At 46.4% G+C, this 19,850-nt stretch overlaps 1 protein-coding gene across 1 annotated transcript; it reads right to left on the bottom strand.

Annotated features, from left to right (window-relative positions):
* Positions 1-9: 9 nt before the first annotated feature.
* LOC136627992 (glutathione S-transferase theta-1-like) lies at positions 10-11,070 on the bottom strand. The gene is made up of 5 exons (XM_066603551.1): positions 10,911-11,070; positions 6,634-6,721; positions 3,825-3,975; positions 1,603-1,779; positions 10-338 (listed from the first exon to the last, which is right to left on the bottom strand). Exons 1-5 carry the CDS (start codon positions 11,023-11,025, stop codon positions 141-143), a joined length of 729 nt encoding a protein of 242 aa, XP_066459648.1. The 5' UTR covers positions 11,026-11,070; the 3' UTR covers positions 10-140.
* Between the last annotated feature and the right edge of the window lie 8,780 nt (positions 11,071-19,850).

The raw sequence follows: 19,850 nt of genomic DNA, 5'->3' as shown, positions 1-19,850 counted from the left end.
CCTACACACTTTTTACTTTTTAAAATTTTATTAATAAATGCTAGTCACTTCTGCAATATCACACTGATGTTATGGCACATTTATTACACAAAGCATTTTTTTGAGATTGGAAAGTAGCTTGTAACTTTTGGAATGACTTATCAGCGACTGAAATATTCTAATCTGGCCTGAAACTTCTCCTTCATCTCTGGAGGAATTTGTTTATGAGTCTCCCTAAAATTAGCTATTCCCTCGTGTGCTTCTTTGCATAGCTCTACTCCAACTGCCTCCTTCACCCTTTGCTTCCAAGCTGCCAACTTAGGATAGTCCTCAAAGACATCAAGTCCAGATACAAATGTCTGAAAAACAAACAAAAAGTCAGAGTAGAAAACTGTTTAGGAATGTACATACTGCTCTTTAATATTCTGCCATAATCCAACTAATTGTCACTTACTGTATATCAAGAGATCTTCAAGAAGCTACTGTACCAAAGGATTCTCTAATCAGCCCAAACGCTGCCACTGCAGCCCTTTAGTTGGTCTTTATTTGGCCCTTCAGCCCCTCTCCAACTGCTGACAAGGTGAGAGGGTGGGACTCTAGCACACTAGCACTCACCCCCTCTTTGCCAGCAAGGGGGGGGGGGGGGCACGAGGGAATTAACAGAGCTACTGCTAAACTCCCTCCCACCTCCTTTTTCCGGCAGCTCTCATAGAAACAGTTTACTCGAAAAGAGGTACTGGCGTTACGTGACACTGATAGGACTGTTCACTACAGTTTACAACGTCCTATTCTTTTTGCACTGCGTGTGACAGAGCTGGGTCACGTTCTGCCATTGTTGGGGGAGAGATCACAGGGCCACCTATGACATCCACCTTGAAAACCCCATTGTTTCACTCACAATGGCCAGCTTCCGCTTGAGCGCTGCAGTAGGTGGAATGAGTCAAAGTAACATCCAAATAAATGCAAGGACCCAAGATTCCCAACAAAACATTGCCTAGCAAGTCACATGACCGGCCAGATACACTATAGGACGTAGGCTATCTTGGTACCATTTCATCCACAGGAAAGTGACACCCAGCCATCAACATGAGGAAAACAGATCAGATTAGGCTACTTTCCACTGTCCAAGTTCTGATGCGCACACTATAGCCATTTTGGCTGGTGGCCAGGTGTCAGTCTGTTGCTACATAGCCCAAATCAACAGCAAGCAATGGAATATGTTCTGATGTCTATCGTTGCCAGCAATAGATCATCTTTCAAAAGTCTGTACTACAGTAGCTCTTCTGAGAGCAGACCAGCTAGCCTTTGCGCCAGAAGCACATCATGGATGCCTTGGGTGCCCATAACTCTTGCTAGTTGTCCATCCAAAGACTAGTTTTGGAAGGAAAACTGGCAAGCACTGGATACAAAAATGACCAGCCATTTTGGAGATGTGCTGACACCCAGTTATCTAGTCCTTGTCAAGGTTACTTAGACCTCTTTTTTCAACCCAACTTCCAAGTAGTGATTGTCACTTGCTGCCCAATAAATCCAACCCCTTGATGGATGCAGTTGTCACAAGATAATGTTATTCATGTCACCCATTAGTGGCTTTAATATCATGGTTGATCAGCATTTGCTCACCTGTCCGATATCGGCCAGAGCTACCACGTCAGCAATAGAGACCTCATCGCCAACAAGGAATGGTTTGTCCTGCAGAAATACATCTTGTATCGTTGTCGAAATGGTCTTAAACTCACACAGAGCAGCATTTAGCTTCTCAGGGGTTACCTCGTGCCCAGTGACATATGGAGTCATGGCCTAGAGCAAAAAAGGAAGAGATGCTTTAGAATAGTTAAGTCATGATTTGCCATATGCATGGATTTCTCTAACACAAGCGCCCTACTATCTGCAGCCTGTCTAAATACACCATATATTTTAATGCTGTACAGTAGTGAAGGTTTTATTAAACTCCATTTGCTTGTACTAAATTGCAGATTTGACATTGAGAGTCTGACATTAGGAGGGGTTCTGTCATTAGGAAGGGTGGGGAATAATCACTACTTACCCATTTCTCCCCTGCAGTCACCTCACCACATCTTCTCCCGTCTCCTGTAGTTCCCCCGGGTCACCTCACCTCCAGCTGGCCAATTCTTCTTCGTCACTGGAAGAAGCATCCATTCTCTGCAGTCTCCTTCCTGCAGGTCAGTGAACGATTCATCACTAGTAATATAGCGTTCATAACCTAGCAGGAAGTGCTGAGCTATTGCCAAGCCTGTGCATGCACGCTGTCCCTCTGCAATAAAATATGAACACTTGTGGTGAGACAGCGCGCATGCGTAGTTCAGCAATAGCTTGGCACTCCCTGCTAGGTAGTGAACGTTACATCACTAGTGAATATAACTAATACTGACCTGCCGGAAGAAGAATGCTGACAATGGACGTGTCATAACAAGAAAAGGATCCGGCTGACTGGAGGTGAGGTGACCCGGGGGACTAGAGAAGATTAGTGAGGAGAAAATTCAGTAAGGAGACTGACAGGGGAGGAATAGCAAGTATTGATTTTTTTTTTAATTGACAAGAGCCCTGTAAGTGATGTGTTCATCAAATCTAACTATGTAATATAGACTATAAATAAAGATTTAGAACCCTCATGGTGTTACTGCAACTTTTTGCACAAGCAACCTGATATTTTGACGAAAATCACAATATGTAACCATTCATATTTTCCTGATCAACACCCCTCCCCCCATATTGGCATTTTCCTAATCTTGGGCTAAAACAGTGTTGGTCAGAAGTCTTTAGCAAGTCTGCTCAGAGTATATAGCAGTTTTCATATTTCGCAAGGGTGTAATCGTAAATTGTACCAAAAGACAAGGAGGACGTACATGTTGTGCACAGGTTGTGTAATGGGACACAATGTCTAAAATGCACAAGTATGAAAATGTGGCTTGAGGGTGTAGATTGCCAGTAGGACTAAAGGCTCCTCCTACCCACTAGCGTTTTTTTAATGCAAATGTCAATGGGACTTTCTAGTGTTAAAAATCGCAGCGCACAAACTTGCGATTTTAACATTAGAAAGTTTCATTGACATTTGTATTTAAAAAAAAAAAAAAGTGGCTAGGAGCCCTAATACAGGTTAAAAAGGTAAGCATTATTTTGTTGAGTGATACTTGTGTGAACTAAAGCAAACAAGAGGTGGTATGTAGAGGAGGGTCTGACTGGATGTGGAAAAAAAAAAAAAGTTTCTGCCACCGTGGTAAGTTGAACACTAGACCATACAGAACATGTGCCAAAGGGGTTGTCACAGTTTGACACCCTCCCATCATCAGATTCCTAGGGTATAAAATAAATGAACAGTTACTCACCTCTACCTGCTCCCCCATCAGTCGTCCGCAACCAGCTCCGGTCTCCCTGTGATGTCACTCTTTATGCAGAGCCCGCCTACCAACAAGCTGGAGCAGCCAATGACAGCGATCAGCGATTATGGCTGAGCACTGTCTTTGGCTGCTGTCACAGATGTCTGTAAACAGACAGCGGAGGCTAGAGCAAGTGGCGGATGAACAAGGGAGAACTGCTGATTTGTTTCATACCATGGGGACCAGGTGACAGGGTTTCCCTTAACTTAGAACATCCCCTTTAAGACAATAAGTCTCCTCCATTAGAGTTTTGGTTTTTAGTGGCTTTATCCTGGTCAAATGCAGCATACATTAGTCTTGACCCTCCCACCCCTCCTTATGCTTCTTAGTAGTTCCAGGACACTAGACAAAAACACCTCACCCCTACAAACCAAGTATGAATGCTTTCTCTGGATATTGATGGGGGAGGGGGAGAAAAGCACATCCCACTTTAATAGTCAGGTTTACCTTGAGCCAAAACAGCTTGGAAGTACCCGGACGAGCAGTTGTGACGTGCCAAGCAAGGTACTCATCCACACGCGCCCGTTTCTGGATGTCTGATGGGTACCAATGATCAGGGGTCTTAAACTTTCTAATGAGATAAAGGAGGATTGCATTGCTGGGGAAAGAAAAAGGTATATATTTACACGTAGAATAAGATGCAAGACTTTCTGTAGCAGTTAGAAGTATAAGACCTGAAGACTCATCTCACCCACTGATATGTATTTTTTAAAGATTTTTTTTTTCTGCAAAAAATCTGTGTGCAGGCGGCCTTGAAGGGGGCACTATTGTTAGGTGTGCTCACTACCACCAAGAGGGCATCAACCAAAGGAGGGCACCATTATGCTGCGTTACACAAAACGATTATCGTTCAAATAAGTGTACGGCCGAAGGCCAATTAGGGACTGGGGCCTCAGAGAATCTGAGCGGAAATGGTTTGAAAAGGTCTTTTGGGCATGATGGTGAGAAAAAGCGAGAGCTGATATAAAGGAGGTGCTGACAGGACGGGTTTTGTTTGTTTTTTTGTTGTTTTTTTTTAAATACAGCACCACAAGATTGTGAGCAGTTACTAAATCCAAGTGAAGGCTCCCTGTCAGCTCCTGTATATCATGGAGAGTAAGGGGATTCTTTTATTTGTACTCCACCATTGCTGCTGCCACTTCCTTGCTCTATTATGGACTCTATTGGGAACTGAAGTCAGGTTTTGTTTCAGCATATAGACAAATTGTTGGGATCTCCTGGTTTTCATAAGACGAGAGATTCCATCAAAAATAGGTGATTTACCCCAATATCAAATGGGATGTGAAGGATGTAAGATTATGGCTGAATTTGGTGTTCTCGCAGGACCCCTGAACACAGTAATAAACAGCTGATACTGCGCTCATTAGAGGCTGCTATGCAAGTCAAACATCCTTTTTACCAGGTGTGCCTTAAAGCTGGGAAACTCGTCTACAGGGCAGAATAAGGGCCACAATGGTGGGTGTTACTATATGGGAGCTCTAAGAGAAAAACACTTCCTATTTGGCATCAGGGTGACCAGTATTGCTTGTGGGGTACAAAAGATAGCACCCTGAACCTTGGTGCCTTATATTATGCCCCCATCTGCTTGGCATTGTTTTCAAGAATGCCACCTGTGGGGGGAACTTCTTTTTTTTTTTTTTTTGAGTTAATCATAGTTATGACACTTCTGAGCTATAGTATTTGAAGACATCATGCCACATTAACAGGGGCAGAATTGGGGGTAGCAGCAGGATGGAGAGTTTGTACAAGTTGGGAAAATGTTGATGGGGTACTGAAAAAGCAAGAAGTCAAAGAGATCTCGTGTTGTGAACATTACAGAGACAAGTCATGGCTGGAAGCAACTTATCATGGAGGTCTGTGCCAGAAAGCAGAGAGGGGAACGTGAAGGACTTCAGGCTAAGGCATGTCACCTGATTACTTGATAGAGTAGTACTGCAGCCACTTACAGTGGTATATACCAGTTTTATACACATGGTGGCAATATTGCCCTTTAAGGCAAGAGACTCCAATAATCTGTTTTCTTCTAGTCATGTTTGAGTTTGTTTTAGTAACTGTATAAAGCATGTGACATTGTGTCCACACTATCCTGATTGGAGAAGGCATTTATTAAGTACGCCTACAATCATTGTTGCACTATTTATGCATCCCAATGTTCCAAATTCAGAAGAGCAGTTCCAAAGTTTGGAGGCTACAGCAGGAGGCATGTGGCGCCATTATAACTTTTGGACACTAGCACTATGGGAGAGTTAGTGACAGGCTCATTGGGTTGTAGTAGGCTGAGGATAGTGTGGAGAGAGGAGTCATGGCTGAGTGCAGTCTTTATGGCGGTCTAGGAATGACTAGAGAAATTTTTTTTTTTTTTTTTTTTCTAAAAAGGCACCTACAGAGAAGGAGGCCAGGCTGCGCATTTGCTGTTGTGAGTGTTGGATTCTGTGTTGCCCTTCAGCATAATCCCACATGCACTAATGAGAAGCGATCTCTAGAGAACAGGGAGAGTCAACGATTAGGCTGCATTCACATGGGGCAGATTTGCTGTGGCATTTCCATGCGGATTGTCCGCACGGAAATTCTGCATGCGGCTCCTTATCCCGGGATTAGCCAGCAAAGTCAACGAGACTTGCAAAAATCTTGTCCACGCACTGCAGCCAATCTGTTGCAGAAAATCAGTGCAGAAATTAAAGATGCAGCATATGCGCCCCCCACCCCCGCAGTAGCCTCTCTCCTCAATGGGGAGAGACACCCGCTGCAGAAATGCAGGCGGCGAAGTGGCTCCAAAACCCGCAGCTGCGGTTTTCCAGCGGAAAACTCACGGATTTTCAGTGCAGCCAATCCGCGAGAATTTTGCAGGAAAATAGTCCTGTGTGATCCCAGCCTTAGGCTTAAGCGCCTATTAGACATAACAAGAAGGACCCGATCATCAACTGCTGGAGCAAACAAGCTGGTGACGTTCTTGTTGAGAATCGTTCACTTCTCGTTCACCATTCATGGGTGAAATACTGAATGATCAGTGTATAAGCTGCATGAACTGGCAGGGTTTGTATGGCGGCTAAACTAAACAAACAGGATCCTCACGATTCTTGTTCAGTCGTTGGCTTGAGTTTAAACTGAACTATTAGTGTTGACCTTCATTCAGACGATTTTGTGAATAATCATTCCACCTAAATGCACCATTAGTGGTCAGTTTGGTAAATCCCACCTGAAGTAGAGTGGGCCATATTCAGATCACACATTCCTATCAGAGCATTAGATCCTTTACCTTTCCCCCATTGTGAAGTCTCCATCCTTGAGAGCTGGTACCTTACGAAGTGGATTCACCTTGCCAAACTCTTCACTTAAGTGTTCTCCTAAAGAGAGAGGACAAATATTATCTGCAATCATGAACGTTACCAGAAATACCACCCTGAGGGCTTATTCAGACGACCGTATATCAGCTGGGTTTTCACGCCGAGCCGATATACGGTGTCCTTGTCTGCAGGGGGGTGGGGTGGGTTTGAAGGAAGGATGGAAGAGCCAGGAGCAGGACCTGAGCTCCCACCTCTTGTCACCATTTGCAATACAAGGGGCGGGACGGGAGCAGAGCTAAGCTTCAAGACTTAGCCCAGCCCCGCCCCTCCTATTGCAAATAGTGGCAAGGGACTGAGAGGGGGCGGGAGCTCAGTGAAACGCAGCCGATATTCGGTCGTCTGAATAAGCCCTGAAGGGTCACCGTGTGCAAAAAAAAAAAAAAAAACAACAACACACCACACACACACACGCACGCACTTTATTTTGAAGTTTAAAGAATTACAATGTTTGACTATATATAGAAAGACAATAATAAATCTTTATTTGTATAACGCCAACTTATTCGACAGCGCTAAAAACGCAATATAAACAAAATGAATCAAGCTAACAAGCTATGGCAGGCCCTACAAGAGCTGGGTGTATTGGCACATCTAGTCAAGCTAATAAAATCACTTTACATCAATCAAGAAGCCACTGTGAGAACACAGTATGAGGACACAGATGGGTTTGGGATCGGCAAAGGCATCCGACAGGGTTGCTTCCTCTCACTCTTCTTGTTCAACCTATATGCAGAAGGGACCATGTGAGAAATGCACCTAGACGATTGGATAGCGGGGTGAAGATAGGTGGCAGACACATCAACAATCTCAGTTACGCGGATGACACAACTCTGCTTGCAGAAACAGAAGCAGGTCTGAAGCAACTAATATGCAAGATTAAAACCTCCTGCATAATGGTGGCTCAGATCCCCAATTTAGAGTTTGACCCCGGAGCCCGGCCAGTGACCCCTGCTTACTGCCCGGTGTCTTCTGGGAGCGCTTCGGATGTGCCCACCGGCACTCAGCAATGACGAATATCCCACGATACTTCCGCAGTGCTCATTGCGCATGTGCCACGGGATAGACAACTTCCATGGAAGCTGGACATGCGTAACCCACACAATAGATTTTCGCTTGTGGGGGGGGGGGGAATCACGTTTTGCCATAGCATGCTATGGGCTGGATTTGCTGCAAAATCCAGCTCGTGTGCAGGAAGCCCAAAACTGAAAATAAATAAGTTAATAAATATACTGTCTATTTGAATTTAAAGACTACAATTATGACAACTGAAGGAGGAAAAAATAAAAAAAAAGTTCAAAAAGTGCCAACGAGGCAATGGAATGCGTTAGAGACTTCATTTAAAAAAAACAAAAAAAACATTTTAATCTATGCCAGATAAAACATAGGATAGCATTGAGGCGAAGGGCAATGCTGAACATGGACAAAATCTGGAAAAGTATGGATCTCGGCATAGCAACTAAACATAGGATAGTGCAAACCACCGTATTCCCCATAGCCATGTATGGATGTGAAAGCTGGACTACGAGAACAGCTGATAAGAGGATTGATGTGCTTGGGCTGTGGTGCTGGCGAGAGCTGCTGTGTATGCCCTGGACAGCGAAAGTCCTAAATCATACAAGAGCAGATATATCACTGGAGGGCAAGATGACCAGACTCAAGACTCATGGATTTTGACCATGTAATGAGAGCAGAGTCGCTAGAAAAATCTGTAATGCTTGGACAAGATCAGTAGGAAAAGACCCGGCTGCCAAAGAACACGATGGCTGATACTGTCAGAGCGGATACTGGCATGGATATCACACAACTGAAGGAAGCAGTGCAAAGCATGGAGGGAGGGAGCCTTTAGGGCTGCGAACGACTAAAAAGTAATAATTACATGTTTATAGTGAAGACAGAATAAGGCTGAATGCACACAGCAGGTCTGGATTCTTCCTGCAGAATCCGGCCCTGACCGCGGTGGGTGACCCTGTGTACCGGTCTTGTCCGTTGGCGTACGCATCGACTAGTCTTCTTCCGGCTTCTCTGTACTGTGGATGGTCCACGAGGCTCGCCGTCGGACAGGTGCAGTACAGATTTTAGTTTTAAATTTTTTTTATTTTTTTTTATTTAAATTCCTGCCTTTTCCTGCAGAATCTGCAGCCCGTCCGCTCTGTTAATTGCGGACAGCTTCCATTGACTTCAATAGACGCAATCCGTGCGGGAACCGCAGTAAAATGAACATGCTGCGATTGGTTTCCATAGCATGCTATGGTGAGTTATTGCTGCGGAATCCTGAGCGGAACGCCCTCTCCAGATTCCGCAGCAAAAGATCATCTTGTGTGCGTGAGGCCTAGGCCACATTGGATTGTTCAGACATCGTTTTTATCACACCAGGTCCCATGTCTGAAGCTGTCCACTGCAGTCTATGGAGTCAGAACAACAAATAGCTTCATGCATATTCACAGCGTTTTGACATTGGCAGGTGATAGGGAGATCACATACACCTACGGTGATGAGCCCTAAGGCCTCATGTCCATGGGCGGGTCGGATTCTGCATGTGGGAGCCAGCAGTAGAATCCAACCCTGCCCACCTGTCCGGGTCTTCTTTTTCTGTACTGCAGATGTGTGCAGAAGTACCGGTCGGCGCACCGACACTATATGTGCAGTAGAGGGTTGTTTTTTTTTTTTTTAAACTCCTGGATTCTCACTGAATCTGTGTAGTGGCCGGCGCTCGTTACTGCAGGCACGGCTCACGTTGATTTCACTCACTACTTTTTTTTGCAGACCTATTTTAGCAGTCTATGGGAGGTACGCAAATGTGCACAATACGCTGCATAAACCCGTGCACACTGGCACCTCTTTTGGCTTAACCCCTTCCAATCCAGTGTCAGACCTCATCTAAAGGCTCCTGCCCACAAACGGATATTTGCTGTGGAATGCACTCCGGGCGTCCGCACCGCGGATCTGCAGCAAATAGCACCCATAGCATGCTATGGGAAATGGATTCTTCCTCCACGGCCCTTCTGCAGTGTAATTGCGGAAAGGCCGTGGTTTCTGCAGGAAAAGCAGGAGTTAAATAAATAAATTTGTACTTCGCACATCCGATGGCTCGCTGTACAGACCATCCGCAGTACAGATGAAAAGAGAACACAGCAGGTATGGCGGGCGCCGCTGCTGGCAGAGCCGGATTCCACAGCCGAATTCTGCATGCGGTATCCAGCTCTGCCGGCCTTACACTGAGATTTCCGTTTATAGCTCCTATTTCAGGCGAGGTCCGACGTGTTTCTAACACCATGCAGGAGGGGGCCGTCCTCGAAGTTCTCTTCTCTTCTGGAGCTGTTAACCCTTTAAATGCCGCTGTCAAATTTGACAGCGGCATTTAAATACCTTGAATGATGTTCAAGGGTCCCGTATGATCCCCCACCAGCCCAGTGAGATTGGGGGGAGCCAGTTGGGGGTCATGGCTCACACACGTGAAAGTCCCGCATAACAAAGTAATGCATTATTTATTGCACACTGTGAAAGTCATCCAACAATTAATAAAGAACAGCAGAAATGCACTTTTTTGGGTCACCATGTTACCAAGACAAAGGAAAAAAAAAAATCTAATAAAAAGTGATCAAAGTCATATGTATTCAAAAAATGGTACCAATGGAAACCACAGGATGTACCGAGCCCTCGCACAATTAGGTCGACGTAAACACTGACAGCTCTCCGCGATGAGCCGAATATATACGCTCATCGCAGATAATCGCAGCATGCCACGATTTCAATCCCACAAGTGGAGAGCTGCAGTCATTCTCCGCTTGTGGATGTTGGGCTACACTTTCCATGGTTAGCATATCATGCAAGGTCTGCGGGCGGTTTATCACCATGGATCTTGCAATGAAAACTCGCCCATGGACAGGCAGCCTTAATCCAAGGAATCTACGGTACGCTTTCCCACCCAATAAATAAAAGCTGGGGAGGTGTGGGTGGCAGGGAAGTCAGATTGGAAAGGGTTAATAGCCAATCAGGACAGGGGTGATTCCCCATCCATCTGCCTGCACAAATACAGATACAAAACACCCTTATTCACTAGCAAAAAAAGTTGCACAGGAGCAGGTATATGTCACAATCTACTCGTTAGAGCTGCCAGCTGACATACTCCGACCACAGGACCCCCCTGCCTCCTCCCCTTATACTGGAGCCCATCCCCCGCCGGACTAACCTTTGCCTAGCTGCACCACATTGTTTTTGAAGGGGATCTTGCTGGCCTTGGCGAAGAAGTAGACAGCGCGGCAGGGCGGGGAGAGCAGGTCCAGGTAGAGCGCCACCTCTGGCATGGTGCTGGAGCTCAGTATTACTGCAAGAACTCCGGGAAGAGCCTGCGAACTTTGTAAGAGCTAGCCCCGCCCCCAAGCGAAGCCACGCCCTCTGGCTGGTCAGCACCTCCGGGTCACCTTTGCTTCGCTTGCCGTCTTTTATTGCTGCCTCCTTATTACTCAGCAGATTTGTATCCACTAACCTCTATTGTGCAAGCTTCTGGAAGGTTCCTCATGTGGAGCAGCACATAGTTCAGGGCAAGAACACAGCAGGCTACATTGTGGTCCTACAAGTCCTGCATGTTGGGCCGGATTCACACGAGCGTACATGTATTTGCGCGCACGAGTAGCATGAACTTTTTCAGCGTGTGAGGCATTTATGTGCAGCAAAAAAAAAAAAGATACATGAAACGGCTTATTACTCTAAGGCCTCCTTCCCACGAACGGATTTCCGCCGCGTAATTCGCGGCGAAAATCCGCTGCGTTGCCCGCAGCTATTAGGTTCTATTGAACCTAATAGCACAATGCTCACGATGCGTAATTCCACCGCGGAATTACGCACCGCGATTTCTCCCGTCCTCACCCGCAGCATGCTCTATTTTCTGCGGGTGAGGACGGGCTGTACGCACTGACGGCTTCCATTGCAGTCAATGGAAGCCGTCCATTCACGCTATCTCCCGCTGTAACCAGCGGGAGATAGCGTGAAAAAACGCTTTCCCGCCCACCGCCGAGCGTCATATGACGCCAAATGACGCGGTCCGGCCGCGTCACGTGACACGGCCGGCCGTGCACGTGACACGGCTGGTGACGCGAGGGCGGTGGGCGGTGACGGGCGGTGACGCGCGGCGGTGGGCGGGGAAGCGATTTCACGCTATCTCCCGCAGGTAAGTATAGGGGCTCTGGGGGGCGCCGTGACGGGCTTCACAGCGGAATATTACGCTGCGGAGCCCGTCACGCTCGTGGGAAGGAGGCCTAAGGCTGGGTTCACACAGGGCGGATTTGCTGCGGTTTTGCAGCAGAAGAACTACTGCGGCAAAACCGCTTTAAAGGTTAATTTTGGCTTGCGGATTTTCCTGCGGAAAAATCCGCAAGCGTTTTTTCCGCAGCGCTTTTTTACATTTTGCAGCGGATTTTGCTCCGTCCTTAGAGGTCTATGGACAAAAAAGCGCTGCGGAAAAGACAGAAGAATGGACATGCTGCTTCTTTTAAAATCGCGCCGCAGTTGCATTTCCGCACTGCGGCTCTGCGGAAAAAATCCGTCCTGTGAGAACATCCTTTTTCCAAAACTCATTTGTGCTGCATTGCACTGCAAGAACAGCAGTTTTGCCGCAGTGCGGATATGCAACGGCAAACCGCAGCAAATCCGCCCTGTGTGAACCCAGGGTAATGAGTTCCAGATGTGTTATTTTTCCTGTGCAATTACGCAGTGTCTCACGCATCTCCTAGCATATTTTGCACACATTTGCGCATCCCCCCCCCCTCCCCATTGACTTCTATGGGGATTTTTGGTGTGCAAATGTGCAGGAAAATAGCGCACACTGTGGTGTATTTTTTGCGCTCTGGAAATAAGTAGGAAAATGTGCGCACGTGAATAAACACAATGAAATCAATGGATTCTATTCACTTTGTATCGTGCACGCAAATGTTACGCCTCCAAATACAGTCACATGAATGTGGCCTTAGGCTGGTTTCACACGGCCCAGAATCTCACGCAAGTTTGGTGTGACGCACAAAACATACGTGAATATACATGAGCGAGCGACATGCTGTATCCACGTTCCTCAAAACGCAGCACCCATTGTTTTCAAGGGGACAGTAAAAGACATCGCACACCGTGCGAGCTGCAGGGGAGCGCGATGTGAGGTTCCTATTGAAAACAATGGGGAACACTTGCCAATCCTCTAACGTGCCGGAGGACCGCTACTTCACAGAAGGGATGGGGCGGTTTGCCAGAAAAACACCTCGCATACTGCGTAAAAACACACGCTGGTGAGTGCGATATTGGATCATGTTTCTTGGCGTAAGAGCTCCTTCACACTGGCGAGGGTGAAATCGGGCCATGATTCACAGTCTGATATTGAGCTCCCCACCATGTGAAACCCGTGGATGTGAGGCGTTTTCATGTGAAAACAGACTCACCTCACTGCAGGGATGAAGGAATCCCCCGTCGTGGCTGTCACAGCCCTGGCAGAGGATTACAGAGTTCTCCCATTGCTTTCAAATATCCACAGCAAATATCTGTCCATGGGCAGGGGCCCGATGGCCTCCTTCACACGGGTGCCACGGCATCGCTGCGAGAAAGTCACAGCGATATTGCATGGCTGGTCCATGCAATATAGCTGTGTATTCTCACAGCAATACCCCGACTTTGTAGAACCACATGTGAGGATTTTCGGGGGAGGAGTAGGAGCTTGAAATATAAGCCCTACCCTGAAAATAAGCCCTAACAGCAGAAGAAAAATTTAGAAACGCTGTCCGGTTCTCTGCTCCAGCTTCTTCCTGGACTTCATCTCTTCTGGTTGGGGATTGAAAAATCTCTGCCTCTTGGAAGCGCTGGCTGTGATTGGCTGACACTTGACCAATCAGAGCCTGCGCTTGAGCACTGGCTGTGATTTGCTAAGCGTTAGCCAATCAGAGGCAGCGCTTACAGGAGGCTGGGATTTTTCAATCACCAGCCAGAAGAGATGAAGGAAAATAGGGCTGGGAACCCGGGGGGAAGATGCGGCTGGGCTGACAGCGCTTCTAAAGGTCATGTATACTGTTTTTATTTTTCCCTGCAGCTAGGGCTTAGATAGTAGGATTTCCTACTGTCAAAGTTGCACCGCACCGCACCGCATGAAAATTGCATTTTCATGCGATGCAACAGAAAGAAAGGCTCCATAGGGAAACATAGGCTACAAAACCTCACGGATCGCATGCATGTCGCCGGACCCACAAGGTTTTTGTGTTGGGATTCCGCATGCTACAAAACATCACATGTGTGAAGTACCCCATAGGAAAGCACGGGCTTCACATACATGCGATTTGTAGCAACGTGACCTTGTCGGCCGTGTGAAGGCGGCCTAAATCAGAGAAATCTTTTATTGGGTACATGCAGCTTACCTCCTGTTTAGTTGCTATATAATTATACCTGCTTTGTCCTGGAATGACCCCTATAAGCCCAGCAGCACCTTACAGCACACCGCACACCCTCCGCTTGGCAAACCTCTTTATTTTAGCCTTTCATTGTTTTCCCATTTGGCTGCTCCTCAGATGAAACTGAACAGAAAACAAAAACCACACATGTGAACGAGCCACTAGACCTCCTTTACACGGTGCTATCTTGGTGTGGTTTTTGCACTCTTTTTTAACCAAAACCAGGAGAGTTCTGCTGGTATAAAGTGACCCTCCAATTTCGGGAAAAAATTCTGTCCTGGGACAGGCGGAGGAGGGGGACGTATTACCTGCAGTTGTTGTTCTCTGCCGCCCTTCCAGTTTCCCAGTTCTGGACGCTGTTTTTGACCATCTAAGGGTGCCTACCCACTAGCAATATTTTTTCTTGCAAGAGCGATGATTATGAAACCAATGATTTTCAATTGTTTCATACTCATTTGCGATTTTTATTCTTAAGTCTCGCAGCGCAGAGAAAAAAATCTGCAATATCGCTCAGTGTTTTCAATGGGGTCGGCGGCAGCAGTGCTGGCTCCAGTGAAAACATAGGGAGTACATCGCGGTCTTCTGTCACAGCTGTGACAGGGAATGAAGGTATCCTCTGCCACAACTGTCACAGCTATCACAGCTGTGGCAGAAGTCCGTGATGCTATCCCATTGCTTTCAATCGGGGCAACCACTGCTGCATCTCCATTGAAAGCAGTGGATTGCAGGCAACCCCTGCAGCGATGATTGTTGGGGAATGGTTGAAATACAAGCCCTTCCCTGAAAATCAGCCCTAGCTGCAAAAAATAAAAAATAAAAATTATACTCCCCTAGAAGAGCCTGCCAGCTCTTCTCTCCAGCACGGCAGACTTATTCTGTGTTCTGGAGGCAGGGGATTGAAAAATCCCTGTCCCCAGAAAGCGCTGGTCTCATTGGCTGAGCGCCGCTGTGATTGGATTTTTAGGGATTTTACCCATATGGGGCTTAACTGCCTTTTTTTTCCGCTACCGAAATTATTTTTACTGCGTTTTTTTCCGTGACATGTTTATTAGAGATGAGCGAACGTACTCGGTAAGGCCGATTTCGCAACCGAGCACCGCGATTTTCGAGTACTTTACTACTCGTGTGAAAAGATTCGGAGGGCGCTGTGGGTGAGCGGGGGGTTGCAGAAGGGAGTGGGGGGGGGGGGAGGGAAAGAGAGAGAGCTCCCCCCTGTTTCCCGCTGCTACCCCCTTTCCACCACGCCGCCCCCCAGCGACCCCCGAATCTTTTCACCCGGAGTAGTGAAGTACTCAAAAATTGCGGTGCTCGATCGAGTAATTACTCGAAACGAGTACGTTCGCTCATCTCTAATGTTTATATATATTTTTTATATCTTTTTTACTTTTTCATATGACTTTAAAATTGGAGGGATCAGCATACGAATGCATTCGAGAGAGAGACACAAGGAGATACAAATTAAAAAAGCAGGTTGTCTGCATAAGCAGCCACATTATATGTAACAGCTCCTGTTGATATGCCCTTAATATCTGGATTGGATCATAGCCAGCAGAGAAAGCAAAGGATAAGTATTGAAGGCGATAGCGGGCAACTCTGACGTGTCGTTAGAAATCAAGATCAGAGAGGACAAAAGACCATTGACCCTCATGACAGCAGAGGGGTGTGAGTATGAACTGGACATCCAGCAGATCATATTAACCTCTAAACCCACATGTTCTAGAGTTTCAAACATGAAATGGCAATTAACACGATGAAACTCCTTGTCGGCATCAGTCATTAACAAGAACATGGGCGTGTTGGTTGTAAGTGCTGGATAAATTAAATGAATCTCTGATGATCTCATCCCATGCCTCCCTGGACTGCATGAAGCCCATCTGGTCCTTGTGAATGACATCCTTTAGTAAAGGAGACCGTCTAGTTGCCAAGAACAGGGAGAACAATTCAAGAGAGGCATATATTATAATTCTGTCATTTCTAATCACAATAGTACCGATATCCAAGTAATCTATAGAACTGGTTTCTTGGCTATATACTGTAGTAGGTTTGCAAAATGTTCCACAATACAACACTGGACACCATTGAATGGAATAACTTGTTTTTGTTATATTCTGCCATACACCAGTCAGAGGGAGGCTAAAGGGGCACTCTTTTGGCCTTCGTCAGGGTAATATAATTCTATAGACACGGTCAATGTGTATATCTGGAGTGTTCCCAGCATTGACTCTAAATGTAAATCAAAACCGGTGCCCTTTTAGGCCTCATGCCCATGGCTAGATTCCAACTGCGAAATATCGCAGCGGATTCAGACCCGGCAGCCCCCAGAGATCCTATACTCACTTATCCAGATCGGCAAACCGGCACACATGCGCAATGCAGTGCATTACGCGCCGGTGCTGGGCTGTGACGCGGATTCCTGTAATACTTCTGCAGTGCTCACTATGGAAGTATCGTGGGACGGACGGCTTCCATTAACTGTAATGGAAGCCGTGTGTGCAATTTTCAGCACAAAATGCCACATGCCACAATTCTCTTGGCAAGCGGAAAACCGTGAATTCCGCAGCGATAATCTGTCCGTGGGCATTCAGCCTTATCCTGTTCTGGAATTTGTTTCAAGTGCAAATTAATCACACCGTGGTTGTGCTCTCCTATAAGTGTTACAGTACTAGTAGTGTGCACAGGTATGCACAGCGCAGGACTCCCTGACTCCCACCCACGCAAATGTCCCTTCCTGGAGGTAGCCCAAAAGGTGGACAGGTCCAGGCCGCCAACACTGACCCTATGCTGCCTAGTGGCAGATCAGGAAGGAACTGCCATACCAATGCAGAGGACAACTTTCTAGTACTGACAGGCTAAGCAGATGGAATAACCAAAACGACAGGAAAGCCACAGCACCAAGGCAGAGCTGGATTGAGCCAAGGTAACCTCCACAGGAGCTGGACAGAAGTAAAACATACACGGAATGGAACAAAGTACCAGAGCCAGACACTCAGCAGGACTGCTGAGGGATAACTGGAGAATAACCAACAACTCCTAGGCAGCAAGAGCTGGCGCTTATAGGGAGGCGGGAGAAGCTGATTGGCAGACAGACATGTCAATCACCAGCACACCTCTCAGACCCTAGCAGGGTAATTAACCAAGACTAGAAAGCACAGGAGCTATTAACCCTGGCTTGTCTGGACAGAGCCTACAGAAACAAGGTGTGCTGGCAAATAATTAACTATGTGCTGACTGAAATGTGACAATAAGATCATGTGCATATGTTTTTACGTCTTTAGATCTGTTTCATTATGCCTGTGGAAGGACCCTGCATAAGTTCAAAAGCTCGCTATAACATCATGTATTTTTGTTAGTCATTAAAAGTTATCATATCTACAAGATTACTTAGTTTCTCTTAAGCCTCATTTACACGCAAAGACAATCTTTCAAACAATTGAAAGATTGACAGTTTTAGCAATCGTTTTGCATAAACTGGTAATGGACACTGATATCCATTAGCAGTTTAATACCTTCATTTGAGTGTAGATGAGCCTCCAGCAGCTGTTTGCAGCATGTGGTTTGGACTTTGCACTCAGCTGCATTGTCTTTGCCCGGGCTATCAGCTGAATACAATGTAATCAGCTGCTTGGTGCGGAACACAGCATGCGGTCTGTGTTATCTTCTCTCTGGCAGAACAATGGATTTTAAGCTCACCTAAATATCATCGTTCAGCCAAAAAGTAACATATGTAAGTGTTTACATGCAATGATTATCGCTCAAAAGCCAGCGTTTCAGCGATAATCGTTTCGTGTAAATGGGGCTTTACTGAGAGCAATTAAACTAGCCTTAGATACACTGGTTGACCACCACGGAATAAAACACGATACGCTCAGATACACCTAGTCAGTTTCACACATTATATACTTAGATAAATAAATCCGCAGCATATTAACCCACATTACAGTTTAGATACCCCGGCTTGACAGGCTCTATCACACATGATAGGCTTGGCAACACTTACTCACCACCAAAACATCAAATATGAAAGTATATCCAAGCCTATCTGAATTATCATGGGATTAGCAACAAAGTATTACAGATTATATACTTAGATACAGCGGCTGAGGATCACAAATGATAGGTGTAAATACACTGGCTGAGCAGACAGTACGACACCATAGATGAAACATCTCATCAACAGTTTACAGGTTGGCTTTGTCTTAACATGATGATTATATTTACAGTCATTGTGCTTCCACAGGTTATTTCTTCCATGTTTGGTCATAGTTACCTCCTCCCTTCTGTAAGATACCTTAGTATGCTCAATGCAGCAGATACTGTTGGCTGGATTGCATAGTACAAACTTCTGGTAAAATATTAGGTATCTGGCTTGCATCAGTACCTGAGCCGGTGTATTACAGATCAGTATTGTGCAGATCTACTATTATAGCCTACTTCTGTGTCACTTTGGTTTTATACATGGGCAGTTTTTTTCTCATCATTTCATATGGAATCTGTTAGAAAAAACGTGGCATAGTACACTCCATGTTGTTCATTCCCTGCATGGCTTTTACGGGGGAATATGGTGCGTCTTATGGATGCAATATAAGGTGGGTCATGGTGTGCCAAAAGGGTCATAACTAGAGATGAGCGAGCACCAAAATGCTCGGGTGCTCGTTACTCGAGACGAATTTTTCGCGATGCTCGAGGGTTCGTTTCGAGTAACGAACCCCATTGAAGTCAATGGGCGACTCGAGCATTTTTGTATATCGCCGATGCTCGCTAAGGTTTTCATTTGTGAAAATCGGGGCAATTCAAGAAAGTGATGGGAACGACACAGAAACGGATAGGGCAGGCGAGGGGCTACATGTTGGGCTGCATCTCAAGTTCCCAGGTCCCACTATTAAGCCACAATAGCAGCAAGAGTGGGCCCCCCCCCCAACAACTTTAACATCTGAAAAGCCCTCATTAGCAATGCATACCTTAGCTAAGCACCACACTACCTCTAACAAAGCACAATCACTGCCTGCATGACACTCCGCTGCCACTTCTCCTGGGTTACATGCTGCCAAATCCCCCCCCACGACCCAGTGTCCACAGCGCACACCAAACTGTCCCTGCCCAGCCTTCAGCTGCCCTCATGCCACGCCACCCTCATGTCTATTTATAAGTGCGTCTGCCAGAGGAAAAGCAGGCACACACTGCAAAGGGTTGGCACGGCTAGGCAGCGACCCTCTTTAAAAGGGGCGGGGCGATAGCCCACAATGCTGTACAGAAGCAATGAGAAATCCAATCCTGTGCCACCTCCATCTGGAGCTGCACACGTGGGCATAGCAATGGGGAACCTATGTGCCACACACTATTCATTCTGTCAAGGTGTCTGCATGCCCCAGTCAGACCGCGGTTTTTTATAAATAGTCACAGGCAGGTACAACTCCGCAATGGGAATTCCGTGTGCACCCACAGCATGGGTGGCTCCCTGGAACCCACCGGCGGTACATAAAAATATCCCATTGCATTGCCCATCACAGCTGAGGTAGTAATGTCATGTTTAATGCAGGTGGGCTTCGGCCCACACTGCATGCCCCAGTCAGACTGGGGTTCTTTAGAAGTGGAAACAGATGCATTTACAACTCCCTGTTGACCCACAGCATGGGTGGGTGCCAGGAAGCCACCGGCAGTACATAAATATATCCCATTGCATTGCCCAACACAGCTGAGGTAGTAATGTCATG

Source organism: Eleutherodactylus coqui, chromosome 5 (assembly GCF_035609145.1).
Source record: "Eleutherodactylus coqui strain aEleCoq1 chromosome 5, aEleCoq1.hap1, whole genome shotgun sequence".
NCBI classification, from domain to species: Eukaryota; Metazoa; Chordata; class Amphibia; order Anura; family Eleutherodactylidae; genus Eleutherodactylus; species Eleutherodactylus coqui.
This window is presented reverse-complemented; position numbering and strand designations above follow the sequence as displayed.